Genomic DNA, 15,070 nt, shown 5'->3' on the forward strand with positions numbered 1-15,070 from the left:
GATATATACATTCTTCAAAAAAATTTGTGGAACTATTGCATTATTTGCAAAAGGTTAATAAACTTCGACATTAAGTAATATTCAACCTTTTCTATTTTTTTTTTTTTTTAATAAAAATAACATTATTCCAACGTTATATTTGCAGCGATGTAATAGAAAGTCACAAGTATCAGCTCAGACATAAACAAGTATCATGAGGAATGCATTGCATGTAATTATGCAGATTTACAATTTCTTAAACAAGGCTATAACAGTTGCTTTTCAACCCAAGATTATTCGCCTTTAATTTATGAAAATAAAAAATTTATGGAAGATCTTAAACTCTTATGGGTTGAATCCAAGGAATCACGTGATACTTTCTCTTTGCTTTCTGTAAAGTATTTTATTAAGAAGTCTATTTTTTATAATATTTTATATATTTATCGTAATTTTATAATATTTATCGTAACTATTTAATCTGTTTTATAATATTTATCGTAACGTTATCTCATGTAAATTAATATATTTTATATTATATCTTTGCAGGACAAAATAATATTAAAAATATTAAAAGATTTAGATTTGAGATCATTACGTCGCATGTGCAGAGTAAATAAACGCTTGAATAATTTATTACGGGATCTTTTCTTTTACACAAGTTTGAATATACGGAATATATACTTTACATATTGGCGTTCTAATTTTTTTGATATATTTGACTATTTTACCCCCAGATGTAAATATTTGACATATTTGGATCTGTCATTTTGTTATTTTTCTGTTTGGAAATTTAATGCATTTTTTATTACTTGTGATACGTTGTTAAAACGTTTAATATTAAGTTATTGTTAATCCATCGACGATTCTGCTCTGCTTGAAATTTCAAAGACATGTCGAATATTAAAAGGTATAAATATATACAAATATTTTTAAGAATACGGGCAAATTGTATATTGATTAATATATATATATTTTTTAGATTTGGATCTAAATAATTGTTATTTTATAAACAATAAAAGATTTTCCCATTTTGAAATTTCCCATTTTTAAATTGTTTAAAGTTAGAGCGTTTACAGTTAGCGGGTATAAAAAACATACAAACAGAAACTGTTTGCAGAATACTGCAGGTGCAGAGGAATCGACACATGCGTGACTTAAATTTAGCAATCACAGGCAAAAGTTTAAATATAGAGAAGGTCACAATAGAATTGAAAAATTCATGTCCAAATTTGGAAAAGATAAATTTATGCAACGCACATGGTATATTTACATTAAAAGGTATCGATGCTCTTGCTGATTGCAAAAATCTACAGGAAGTAAATTTTGGTTACATTATTCTGTATGTATATAATATTATAATTTCTTTAAAACACATATATTATCATATTCCTTATTAAACTTCTATTATTTGATTCTTTTACATGCATCTTAAAACAGATATATTATTCTTCTCTTCGAAGGATTGTAATAATTATATAATTTTTATTTGCAGTTCTGTGTATGGTAGAATGTACTATTATTATCGGGATGATTTACCGAAATTATCGAACAGCTTACGCAGATTGTTCTCCTCTTGTCAACGTTTAGAAAAAATCGATTTGTCTTACAATTATAATAAATTAAAGAGTATAGATTTGGAAATACTAACACTATGTAAAAATTTAAAATACTTAAATTTGATGTACGCAAACATTGAGACACCTAACATGTTTTTTGAAATTTTTTAATGTAAAAAACTAGAAGTGATTGATCTTTGCTATATATATAATATTAGTGACAGATAGTGACAGATTAGTTAATCAATGGAGAAAAAAATATCAGAATGTATTCATCTGTAAATAATAAATTGTAAATAATAAATGGCATAATTAAATATCTCAAAAAATAATCTCTGAACCTCAAAAAATAATTCTTGAATTTATGCACAATCCCTTAACCTTAAGTTACCACTTTTAAATAATTACGAGTCTACCATGATAGAATAATGCTATCTTACGTTTATTTCGTTAAAACTTTCACAAAGATCAACTAATTAAAATTTTTTTTTATTAAAATGCCAGACTTCAAGAAATTGGTCTACACTGAGAAAAATGTTAAGTAAAATTTGGTTGATATATAAAAATAAAACAATGTCGTTGTGTTAATTAAAAAGTTTGATTATTTGATCAAAATGTTTTGTTAAGATAACAAAACTTTATTTTATTAGTCACATATCAACCAAAGCTTTGCTCGCTAATACAAAATGTTTCTCTCCGTGTATGTATAATATAAAAAAAATAATAATTTTTATAATATCTATTACATATTTTAATTTTTAATTTTTAATAAAAACTAAAAATTAAACTTTATACTCATATAAGGAAAAGTTACACTTAAACGCAAAGTTTTACCATAAGTATTTATGGTAATCTAAGCTTAAGCAAGCTATAAGAGTTATTTTTCTAAATCGAGCTGTTTGTTTAATATTTTGTGTAAATAAGAAAGATAAAAAATATATTAAAAATAAATTTTGAAATAAGTTCTAATGACCGTTCTATGCTATCTTGATAATATTCAGACAATGCGATCGCAAACAAGAGCCGTCCTACTGGAAAAATTATTTTCAGGTCACAAATAAGAAAATTACATTAAAAATTACATTAAGAATTCAAGTATGACCTAAGAGGAGGAACAGTAACATAATTATACATGTATATTATATATACATATATGTATATAATTTTAATTATATTATTGTTATTGTGTTAATAATTTTATACATATTTGCATCAACAAATATCTTTGCCATAACTTCAACATTCAGAGACATGTAATTTTTGTAATTTTTTATTAATAATTAATATTGCCATTTACATACATATCATGCATATTATTTGTTTGTTATTGTTATTTCTTTACTTATTTTATTTTTATTATCTATATATGTATATCATATTAGTATATTCGTATATTCGTCATTTATGTTACGTAATAATTGTATTTTAGTAAAAGTCTATGTTCAATTATGATAACATAAACCTTGTAAATAAAGAAACTGTAATAACATTAAAAAGGACCAAATATCTAATAATCTAAGCCATCTATAAGGTCTTAATATCGACAATTAGTTGAGGATTACATGTTCATATGACTGAGCTACTTTCATAACATATTTGACGTTATGTCTCTTAAAACCTTATTTCTCAAAAACTAAACATTACACTGTATTAATACTAATAAAAACATGATCTATTTAAATAATAAGAAATAAAAATCTATATAGTTCATACATTCATATGGTTTCTTTTTGTATACAATCTGTAAAATTCTTTAAAAGCAAGAATAAAATTTGCATTATTTTTTTGTAGTTGCATTGTTTAAATAATGAGAATATTATTGATAATTCTAAAACATTTTTTTGTACATGTGCCTTCCTAACCTGTTTTGTTTATATTTTCCTTTTTTATATTTTTCTCATAATACAGTATAAAACACAAAATCGTTGTAGAACGTAAACCGTTGCATTTCTCTATTATTGAAAATAAATCATAGCTGTGTTTATTCTTTTCATAACAATTTTATTTCAAATAAATTGTTTATTTCTTAAATAGTTTATTTTTATTTTTTAGTCCTTAAATGACTTATATTTTTTAAATGTTTAATTCAGACCTATCTTTTTATAAACTTTCTAGTTGAATTTATAGAAACATATTTTATTACTTATTTTATCAATTTCAAAAGTTTATAATTAACTCCTCTATTAATTTAAATTTGTGTCTGAATTCTATCATTATTATCAATTCTGTCTGCCTATTATGTCAAGTTTAAAGCTCAATTTCTCAAATGTTTATTTATTTCTAGTTATATTGCACAAAGCATGAATTGTTACAAAATATAAAACAATATTATAAAAACTGTTATACCATCTGATAAAAGACTTTCTAGTTTACACTTATACTTTCGGAGTTTTATTTTTAACTTTTATTTAAATAAAATTTATTTAAATAATATTCAAAAAACAAAATAGTATATATCATCATTAATAACCTTCCTTTTATTAATATATCTGTAAATTATGATGGCGCATATTCTGAACCACTTTTATCAATAAATGTACTTTTAAGCATATATATGTTGTTTATTGCATATATTATGAAAACTCTAACTATAGAAAGTAAAAGTGAGTTAAGAATATGGGCCAATAAATTTTTCTAAAATTCGTGATATATTTTAAAAGAGAGTTTTATTAGAGAAAAACAAGAAAATACTCTTCATTATAATTAACCATTATTACTTATTTCTAAAAGAAAAATAATAAATTATGTAATTGCTCTTCTTGGCAATAAAGTTGATATTTTTCATATCTTTATGTAATATAATATAGTATTGCTGTTATTCCCGAAGCACATACAAATTTCCGTAACAATTTCTTTCGTTTTGGTAAAGACAACGTTAAATTTCGACACATCTAGAGAATGTCTTAACTATAAAAAATATCGCGTTTTAAATCACTGCGATTTTGACTACAATGACAGAGGATGATTTTTGCATGAAAATTGACTTTTTATCTGACATATCAACTTACTTGTCATGTTATTCGAGATCCTGCTGTTATGTACGTTTTGAACAGTGGAAACCAAGGATCCGTTACATTGTGGATAATTCCAAATTTAAAGGATTCTCACTCGTCGATCATATCCTCATTACGTCTTTCAGGCACATCCACTCACGACACTCGATGATGCGTCTCTTAACAATGAGAAATGGCACGAAAAGACGGCCGGACATTTTTGCACGTCGGGAAAACAAAAACGCAGTTAATTTTGCCACTCACGATCGCGACAAAGGCAACGATCATTCATCGACGTGCCAGCAAATCCGACTATCGCACGCCTTGTGTTTCACGCACGATCGATTTCGCATCATCGTCAAAAACGAGTACTACGGACACTTGTCGCATTCGTGTATTTTTTGAATTGATAAAATCGACGAGAAAGACGATATTGCCGCAGCGAGCGTCTTCGTCCGCGCGAATAGCCGTGCCTCGAGTCACGTGAACCCTGTAGCATAGCCTCACCCGGCACGTTCAAAAAATAGCATAGTATCTGCGCGCGTGGATACTTGATACAATATTTAAGATCGATTGTTCTTGGTAAACTTACCTATCAGGTAAAATATATGTTTGTCTTTATTTATTTAAGAAAAGAAATAAAGATAAACACATGCTTACCTGGTAGATAAGATTACCAAGAAGTTGGGAACAACTGGCCCTTAATCTACTCGCATAAGATTGTAACAAATAACGACACAATAAGTAAATAAAATACTTTTCCGAAGTCTATCGTAAAATGAATATACGGGATCTTTCGTAATATGTAGGCATATATACAGAACTTTTGTTTTTTAATTTTGAAATTACGCCTACATGTTATAAAATATTTTGTCTATAATGTGTATAATAAAACAATTAAATAGATAAACATATTTATTGAGGTCGAAAATTATACAAAAATTGAAATCTCGTATGAATATTCGTACATTTTTCTCATTGTACATATATATGACAGAATTTTTAATTTATTGTAAAAAAATTAACAATAACAGGGGTTATTGTTTAAAACCATGCAATTTATTTAAAATGCGTTTTTAGATCAAATAAATAAAAAACAATTTTTATAATTTTCTCAAAAAAATGTGGAACGCTTCACGATTTTGCGTGTCATCCTTGCGCAGGGGCCATGCTAATCTTCTCTGTATCGTTCCAATTTTAGTATATGTACTGCCGAAGCAAGTACGGTAGGTGGACTTCTGTGACTGTATATATACTACAAGGTACATTTGAAAGCACTTACGAGAAAGTCTTGTCATTTGACAGAGTTCTAGTGAAAGACCTTCATGTAGATGTCGCTGCTAAACTCTCCTTTCCTTTTCTTAAAAATCTTTGACCACGTTGCGATGCTGCGTAATGCGTGGTGCCTGTGCACGTTGTATAATGTACATTTTAATCAAGTAATTTGACAAAATATTGAAATAACTATATTATTAATATAAAACTATATTCTTAACGGTTTTATTGTATAATTAAAACTGATATCTCGATATTCAAGTGTGTTACAAAATTGTAAACTTATTTGCTTGTTAATACGACGTGGAGGTTATAAGTCTGTAACTGTTTATATAGTAAGTAGTAAAGGAATTTATAGTAATTTTATATGAAAAACATAAAATACAAGTTGGGAATATTGGGCATTTATAATTTTAGAAACATTTATATTGTAAACGGTTATTGAATAAAAAATGATTGATCAGTTTTTAGATTAAATGGGTCGTAAAGCAAAATTTGATAGAGAAATTCCCAGTGGTCATGGGAAGAGGGCAAAAAAGCAAGGAGATCCTGTGTTTCCAAAGGGAGTTCTAGGTATGAAAAGATAATAATAAATTTTTGTTGATACTGATATAAAGTTATGTATGAAACTATATTTTCATGTTGCAGTTAAAGAATCTAACAAGCAAAGTCATCGACAGAAGCAAAGGGCAAAGAAAAGATTATTGAAACAAAATTCAAAGAAATTACTCAAAGAGAAAACTAATATGGAGGAAAAACAAGTACAACTAAAAACTGTACGTTCTTTATTTTAAATATTTATTATTACTATTTATTATTTTTATATGAACAATCTTATTTAACATAATTTTAGAAAGAAGATATATTAAAGCAGCAGAAGCAGAAAAAAGAGAAAAAAGTAAATTTCGTCAATGACAATTCTCAAAAGATGAAACTTGTTGACCAAGCATTAGAATTAAAAACAAAAGCAAAGCAAAGTAAAAAGAAAAAGGTGAAACAAAAATATATGACGATAGGAGATAGGAAGAAGATAGGAAATAATAATGATAAAAGTCATAGTGAAGATGATGAAATGGAAGTGTATTCTGACAATCAAGTATCCAAATTAGAAAAGCAGAGCAAAACAAAGCAAAGTAAGAAAACAAAAGGCAAAAAAATTAAGACCAATGTGGAAAGTGACAGTGATAATATGTTATTTAATGATGATGAAATTGAGGAAAATGAAAATGGACAAATAGATGATGAGGATATGAGTCAAGATGATAGCCAATTGCTTGCTACAACAAAATCAAAGAAAAGCTTGAAAAAAGAGCATAAATTTATGGAGAATGATATAGAGAGTGACAGCGAAGAAATGGCATCTAGTGATGGGGAAAAATCTGATGAAGAAGATGAGGAAGAAAATGATGAAAGTAATGATAATGATTTACTTCCAATAGAAAAAGCCAGTAAGAGATTGAAAAAGAGGAAAGAAAAAGAAGAGTAGGTAATTTTTTAGCTATTCATAATACTAATTTCTTTTTTAGTTAATTCTTTATTTTTTATTAAATAGAAAGCTAGCAGAGGAAGAAATGAATAATATGATGGCACAACAAAATGTGTTTTCTTTTCCAACCGAAGAAGAACTTATCAATGTTACTAGCTTAAAAGATATTCAACAACGAATAAGAGATGTTATTCTGGTATTATCAGATTTCAAGAGATTGCGAGAGGAAAATAGGTCACGTTCAGAATATACCGAATTACTTCGACGAGATTTATGTACATATTACAGTTATAATGATTTCCTAATGGAAAAATTGATGCAACTTTTCCCGCTGGATGAATTATTAGAATTTTTGGAAGCAAGTGAAGTACAAAGACCTATGACAATCCGTGCAAACACCTTGAGAACACGACGACGTGATCTAGCTGAGGTAGGTTTATTTCTATATTATAGAATAAATTAATACTATTTTTATATAAGATTGGAAAAATTACTTTATAGAAATAATTTATACTTTTATTTCTCTTTGTCAAAAAATATTACCATTACGAATTATGTATCAATTCTGAAGAAATAGTATATCATAGTCATAGTTACTCAAAAAGCAACAAATCGTGAAGGACATTATTTTTCAAATTTTTTGAAACTTTGCTGAAATAATATTACAAAAAAACTTTACAGTATCTCTGCAATATACCATATTACAATTACAGTGTTGTAATTACATGTTGTTACATGTTTCTATGCTGTGGACAATGATTCAAGATCTTATTTTTAAGAATAAATCCTCAACTTTAATGTTTATATGATAGTTAGAAGATAATTTACCATTTTGGTCTACTAAACGTACCATATGTTGACAAATAAGTCTGAAATATGTAAAGTAACTGCTATACATATTTATTTTGGTTAATACAATCATGAAAAGAAAATGGTATTTCTCAATCTTTGTATATAATAAAATTGCAGTAGTTATTGTTAATATATTTTTTCAATTCTATATAACTGCCGATATGGGTTGTCGAGCTTGAACGCAATCATAGAAGCAAAAGTCTTGAGTTAAATTAATCATTAATAGTTATTAGTTATAAAAAATGTAACAATTTTAATTACTTTTTTACATACAATAAAAAAGTTACTTTTTTACTGTATGTAAAAAAGTAACTTTTACTTGCAACTTTATTACAAGTAACAAGTCATTTCCTAACTTTATTTTTATGTCTTCAAAAATTTGCGATTACAATCTAATTGTCAAATCTATTTTTAGGCTCTCATTAATAGAGGTGTTAATCTAGATCCAATAGGAAAATGGACACAGATTGGTTTGGTAGTGTATTCCACACAGGTGCCTATGGGTGCAACACCGGAATATCTGGCTGGACATTATATTATACAAGGTGCTGCTAGTTTTCTGCCTGTAATGGCACTGGAGCCAAAAGAAAATGAAAGAATTCTTGATCTATGTGCCGCACCAGGCGGTAAAGCCTCACATATCGCTGCTCTCATGAAAAATACCGGAACACTGTTTGCTAATGACATAAATAAAGAACGATTGAAAGCTGTTGTTGGCAATTTTCATAGACTCGGTATTGTCAATTCTATAGTGTGCAGTTACGATGGACGAAAATTTTCTACGGTAAAGAACTTTTCCTTTTATTTGTCTTTATAGCCTATAGTAAATTATGAACCTAAAATTAATGAATGTGACAATAACTTCCAGGTCATGAAAGGTTTCGACAGAGTTTTGTTGGATGCTCCGTGTACAGGTACAGGTGTAGTAGCAAAAGATCCCAGTGTGAAAGCGAATAAGGCGGAAGTAGACATCCAACGTTGCTGCACATTACAAAGAGAATTATTATTAGCTGCAATTGATTGCGCTAATGCGCGTTCGGAGACTGGCGGTATTATCGTCTATTCAACGTGCTCTATTCTACCGGAGGAGAACGAATGCGTCATCGATTACGCTCTTAAAAAGAGAGACGTTAAGTTAATGCCTACTGGCTTGGAATTTGGAACTGATGGTTTCACGACCTACAGACAACATCGATTTCATTCTTCGCTGAAATTAACCAAACGGTTTTATCCGCATGTACATAACATGGATGGTTTCTTCGTAGCAAAATTGAAAAAATTTTCCAATAATATTAATCAAAAAGATGTAAAAGAAGAAATGTTGGATTAAAGTTACATCAAAAATTTACTCAACATTTTTTTTATTATTTTACAAGAATGCTATTACTTATTACATACAACTATTATTAGTATTACTCTGTCTTATTTATAACAATTTTTATTTAATTTTTCAGTAGAACAATAGTAATAAATAATAATATAACTAGAGATAATTGACATTATACACATATGTACAAATTATATTCCTACAATTATTTCATATATTGCCTGCTAATAATTAGTGAAATAACATTGTTGGAAGATTAAGGATCGACAGAAGAGAAACTGTAAATATCTGACAAATTTCTGTTCATCCAAATTACGGTTAAAATATCAAAAGAATCACTATCATTATGATATATCGTAATAAGGAGAATCTGTAGCCCGCTACAGTTATTTTTTGGAGAAAACAAGCAAAATGAAAATTAATTACGCTATCTAACTCGATCTGCGCTATAGGCAGTTGTGCAGATAATCTTTATTGTTTTAATAATCAAATTACAAAATTTGGCTCTTTAGGTTTGACGATTTAATCCAAAAGCTATCATGGTCAATCTTTCGTTTCATGGAAACAATTATCATGAACTATCTTTAACAGGTTTTGTTATTAAAAAAAAAAAGTAAAGATTCATGGCCAAATATTGTAAATTTTGCTTCTAAGAGACAAAATATGGCGAAGTACAGACATGCATCTGCACCGCGAATAAAGGGCAAAGTAGTAAAGGTGTGAGTTGACTCGTTACTCCTGTCAATCTCATAATCATAAAAATAAGAAAATGATATCCATAATTTAATTATTTCTACTTTTTTGTTGCACATTTATCAATGGAAAAAGATGCCTTTTAATTGTTTCTCACAAAGTCTCTTTACTTCATCTGTAATAAACAAAAAAATTATTAAGTATTTATTACGACTGTTTAATCATAATAGAATATGTTGTACTCACCATCAATTTCTATGATACTTGCACTTTTCTGTTGTATGACAACAAAAAATTCTCTCAAATTAGACAATTTTCCAATAACCCAATAATCGCTCATAGTCTTTATAATTATTTCTCCAGCTTCCTTCAATCTAAAAGTCAATTGATTAACAATAATTTTCATTAACACATTTTTACGAATTTTAGAAACAAATATACCTGTTTTTATCATTGTATATATCAGTGATAATCCTTAATACTTCAGGTGTCGTAAGTACATTAGAGCAACGTCTATTATCTAAATGTATTGTACTTTTGTACGCTAAGTTCAACTTATTAAAATATAGATACTTGGTACACGATTCTGGCGTGACTATTACATGTTTAGAACATTGGTCAGCTACAGAGCTAACTAACGTGGTTAATTGTGGTCCCAGAAAACTGTCTAAGCTCTTGAAGAAGTCAATTAATAAACTCGTTTTCTCTGGAAAATAAAAACATACAAATATTTTAATATTTTTTGATTTAATAAAACTAATAGAACTATAATAGATTTTACTTACTATCGACAAAGAGACATATTGTAGCGCTTAGTGCTCGATACACTACTAAATACAATGACACAGGCTTGGTAGAATAATTGATAAAAACTTTTGGTGATTTTCCAATTAAACTGGGCTCGTTAACACTAGCAGGTCCAGTAACAAATCTGAATAAAAATATTTTTATAACATTCACAACTTACACTTGCAGAGTGTTTATTCAATTTTGTAAAAAATTCTCTAAAAATTTTCAAAATTTTAGGCAAAGCGAATTCTTAATACAGTTTTGAGATAAATTTACTATTATGTGATGTCTTTAATTTTTTTAATCAGAACAATCACAATAAAAGGTTAATTAAGTTTTAAATATTAAATTTTAGAAACTAAAAAAGTAATATAAACTATAAGTGTGTGTGTAGCATATTACAATCTATCTGCAATGTACAGATTTAGCTCACTAAAAAGTAGTTCCCTAAAAATTCAGTGATAAAACATATAACTCTTATAAAGTCTTATAAAAACGATGTCTTCTATTATCTTCTGCCATTATTTTTTTTAATAACTGAAGTTATATGAGAGAATATACATGCATGGACGCAGATAAATATGCCATATTTATTGCTACAATCTATTGTCTACATTTTGCATCCATTAAGAAAAAATTATTTTTGAATACAATTTTATTTAAAAGAAAAAGATAGAATTTAAAAGTAAAATCCTTAAAATTTTTCTGAGAAAAAAAATCCTATGAATCTTGTGAAAATGATTTTCAAAAATACAGAATTTGTAAAAATTCCACGTTTTTCTGGCTTTTTCTGATAGTAAACACTTTAATTTAAGTCAGAATAAAAGTATATCTGTTCTTACTTTCCGTAATGTGAAGAAGTGAATGGTGATGGAGAATTTCTAGGTATTGAACCTCCATGTAATTCTTTTTCGAGATGAGCTGGCAAAAGAGTGCTCACTAAATAATTATAAACTACTTGCATATCTTCAGGTTCCAAACCACTCCTACATCACATAAATCTTATATATAAGTTATTCGAAATATACAGATTGCAATGAAAAAATAACAAAACTGCAGAACTCTTACCAAACAACTTGATCATTATAGAGGAATGCTGTGTATTTTACTTGTGTAAACATAGCTTCTACAAGATTCATAAAGCATTGCACTTTGAGAAACGTAATCTTGTCAAGAGGTAAGAATTGTAGACCTTGAAAAACATCTAGTATATCACTATTATTCAGTTTTAGTGAAAGGAGATACTGTAATAATTAAAAGCGAAATAAAGATATATATCTATGTGCCAAGCTTACTTGGTTTACATTTGATAAGCAAACGTATTTACTTACTCGTGAGTAAAAATGTTCGAGTTTAAGTTTTAACAGCATTACAGAACCACATTCAGGATCATTAATGATAGTTTCAAAGGACCCCATAAATAATCTAAACATCATATACGTCTGCTTTAATATAGCTTGGCAAACACTGCTGGACACTTCGTCATTCTGATACTTATTACCATCTTTTTCTTTGTAAATGTATGGTACACCAACAATCTAAAGAATATCAATATAGTTAGTAAAGCCTAGATGTTTTATGTGAGACAAAAGAAAAAATACACTCCTTAATAAAAAAAGAATTTTTTATGACATAAAATATAAGAAAAATAATAATTAGAGTAGTATTTCATATTAATTTAATATTAATACAAATGTTAATATTTAATATTAATATCAATCATTAATATTAATGTTTAATATTAATTTAATAGAAACACATAATCATGTGTACACAAAACATTACAAGTGTACAAATTACATGTACATTAAAAATAAACGTAACAGTCACAGTGTATACATTTTACATTTACATAGATTTTAATTTTTGTAAAAATTTACAAGAAATTGTATCTTTTTATTTAACGTAATACTTTTCATATTTTAATAATGGTAAAACCATCTATTATTTTATCAAAAATTATATTGTTACATATTTTATTTTCAATTGAAAGTATTCTCAATTGAAAATATAACTGACATTTGACAACTTTACTTCACTTAGTAACAAAAATAATTTTCTATTGATTTTAATTTATTAAAACTTCCTCCATATAAAACCTGTTACCAAAATAGATAAAAATATTTTTGATACTACTTTCAACTTCAGATATTATTCGATTAAAGAGTAATTATAAATTGGTTTTAAAATGCTTAAAATAGAAACTGACTTTATGATTTAGTAAATATTGATATTACATACTATTGAAATCTTAAAACTTTAAATTTCAAAACAAAATTTTAATTATATTTAAATCATGTACATGCTCCAAATTTGTTACTGTTTTTTCATCCTTTCAAATTTTTTACACAAGTCAAGTATGTTATTTGCTATACTTTAATTCCAGCTCTGATAATTAGTTCATAGTTTAGACCAGTTTAAAAGTAATAACTGTTTATATTATTTCATCCGTTATCATCCTTAAATACATACCATTACCATCCAGAAATTGGGCTCTGGTTGATAATATATTTGACGTGTTTTATGTGTATGACAATAATCACATGGTTGACCAGGATTGAAAGATCTGTAAAAATGGTATCTTTTGGAAGAATATTTTTCACAAAGATACACAATTGCAATACATACTCAGTAAATTTAATTATTGCTTCGCTGAGCCCTATGTTCTTAATTTGAACATCTAGATCTTTTTCGGGATAATAATACAATATCTTTTTTTCCTCCTAATAAAAAAGAGCATATGGTCACATAACAGATCACTTATTTAATCAGAAAAAATCACTCTCTAATATAACTCTCTATACTTGCCTCTCCTTCCTTTTTTGCATAAGTGCCATTAAAAATGTAAAAGTGTTCCAACGTGATCTCAGATTTGGAAGTCATTCTATAAATTCATATAAGTGATCAAGTCTACTGCAAACACTATAAAAAATTGATTCATTGAAGAATATCGACTGATGGCTATAGAAAAAATACTTTCAACTCGATAATTAACCTTATCCTGGGTGTTTACGATAATGGCACAGTTTAGCTATAACCAGTTACGACAGTACAGTCGGAACCTTTGATGTTTATGTTACCTAGTCACGTGACCATCCGCCATGTTTTAAATTGTAAGAAAGCGCGTTATTCGAAGATATAAAACAAAAAAAGATAGTAAAAATATTTCTTATGATTCGTGTCAAATTGTTATTAAAGAGATAAGTGAATAAATAAAAAAAATTACAGAAAAAGTTAAAAAAAGTTAAATTCTGAAATGAGGTTAAACAATAATAAATAAATGGATTTTTTGGAAAACAAAAAAATTTTATTCCTGCGTTTCGTCCAGATATGTTTTTACACATGACACAGGAAAATCCACCTTTACTAACTTTACTCATTATTATAATTTATTTCAAAATAAATGATTATGAAAAAAACACTGAAGATGATCTTCATTAATAATCTTTTCAAAATAATACCTAATTAATATCGCTTAATATCACTGAAAAATTATTCACACAATATAACCTCTAACACGCAATTATCACATGTCTAGCTCATAGCTTTGTACCGCGTGGCTCGCCATGTCCGCCATATTTTAGATAGTACAGTTGACGCATGCGTCGTAAAATATTATACGAAGAATTTCGCTGACTGTCGTAACTGGTTATAGCTACTTGAGACGAATTTGGGATAGTTCTGCGCAGGGTACCAGGTACGGCCATACTTCAACGTCACAGGCATGGCTGCGCCCATGCCGCCCATGGTCGGACGTTGCACGTCACACATGTCGCACGTCGCGTAAGGTCACCGCACAAACTCTTCCATAACGCGTTACGTTACGTTAAGTACTCCATACGAACCTAAGTTGTACTTAAAATTTAACTTAAATCAACGCACAAAGAAATCCTTAACGTAAGTTCTTAAGTTCTTACGTTAAGGATTTCTTTGTGCGTTGATTTAAGTTAAATTTTAAGTACAACTTAGGTTCGTATAGAGTACTTAACGTAACGTAACGCGTTATGGAAGAGTTTGTGCGGTGGCCCTAATTAATAAAATCGCGTATGTTACGTATGCTGCCGCATCTCCAGGACAGTTAGGCCGAAGGCAGAGAACAAGACGTAGGTGTCGCAGTCGT

At 28.0% G+C, this 15,070-nt stretch overlaps 4 protein-coding genes and 1 non-coding gene across 8 annotated transcripts in view; 2 read left to right on the forward strand and 3 right to left on the reverse strand.

Annotated features, from left to right (window-relative positions):
- Positions 1 to 5,053, reverse strand: part of LOC118645932 — a 31,952-nt gene extending 26,899 nt beyond the window's left edge. Inside the window, exon 1 of the mRNA XM_036287896.1 lies at positions 4,544 to 5,053. The gene's annotated coding sequence lies outside the window, so the exon portion shown is untranslated. The remainder of the gene's footprint in view (positions 1 to 4,543) is intronic.
- On the forward strand, positions 90 to 3,570 carry LOC105827885. Its single transcript, XM_036287897.1, has 3 exons — positions 90 to 886; positions 1,097 to 1,318; positions 1,472 to 3,570. The coding sequence occupies exons 1-3, from the start codon at positions 870 to 872 to the stop codon at positions 1,704 to 1,706; spliced, it is 474 nt and encodes a 157-aa protein (XP_036143790.1). The 5' UTR covers positions 90 to 869; the 3' UTR covers positions 1,707 to 3,570.
- A 593-nt stretch (positions 5,054 to 5,646) lies between the features above and the next one.
- On the reverse strand, positions 5,647 to 5,753 carry LOC114253818. Its single transcript, XR_003625284.1, has one exon. It is a non-coding gene; the product is annotated as a U6 spliceosomal RNA (small nuclear RNA).
- A 122-nt stretch (positions 5,754 to 5,875) lies between these two features.
- On the forward strand, positions 5,876 to 9,489 carry LOC105827886 (probable 28S rRNA (cytosine-C(5))-methyltransferase). The gene is made up of 7 exons (XM_012666083.3): positions 5,876 to 6,138; positions 6,268 to 6,376; positions 6,452 to 6,579; positions 6,657 to 7,285; positions 7,356 to 7,719; positions 8,557 to 8,925; positions 9,010 to 9,489. Exons 2-7 carry the CDS (start codon positions 6,280 to 6,282, stop codon positions 9,469 to 9,471), a joined length of 2,049 nt encoding a protein of 682 aa, XP_012521537.1. The 5' UTR covers positions 5,876 to 6,138; positions 6,268 to 6,279; the 3' UTR covers positions 9,472 to 9,489.
- Positions 9,490 to 14,510, reverse strand: LOC105827887 (vacuolar fusion protein CCZ1 homolog). 4 transcript variants are annotated; one of them, XM_036287890.1, is made up of 12 exons: positions 14,412 to 14,510; positions 13,946 to 14,030; positions 13,759 to 13,872; positions 13,579 to 13,673; positions 13,423 to 13,531; positions 12,282 to 12,488; positions 12,019 to 12,194; positions 11,793 to 11,936; positions 10,947 to 11,092; positions 10,603 to 10,867; positions 10,408 to 10,535; positions 9,490 to 10,336 (listed from the first exon to the last, which is right to left on the reverse strand). In XM_036287890.1, the coding sequence occupies exons 3-12, from the start codon at positions 13,831 to 13,833 to the stop codon at positions 10,284 to 10,286; spliced, it is 1,398 nt and encodes a 465-aa protein (XP_036143783.1). In that variant the 5' UTR covers positions 13,834 to 13,872; positions 13,946 to 14,030; positions 14,412 to 14,510; the 3' UTR covers positions 9,490 to 10,283. The 4 variants fall into 4 exon arrangements, with proteins under 4 accessions (XP_036143783.1, XP_036143782.1, XP_028044621.1 ...); XM_036287889.1 differs by having other exon boundaries at positions 13,759 to 14,030; XM_028188820.2 differs by lacking the exon at positions 14,412 to 14,510 and having other exon boundaries at positions 13,759 to 14,047.
- Positions 14,511 to 15,070: the final 560 nt, after the last annotated feature.

This window comes from Monomorium pharaonis, chromosome 6 (assembly GCF_013373865.1).
Source record: "Monomorium pharaonis isolate MP-MQ-018 chromosome 6, ASM1337386v2, whole genome shotgun sequence".
Classification (NCBI taxonomy): domain Eukaryota; kingdom Metazoa; phylum Arthropoda; class Insecta; order Hymenoptera; family Formicidae; genus Monomorium; species Monomorium pharaonis.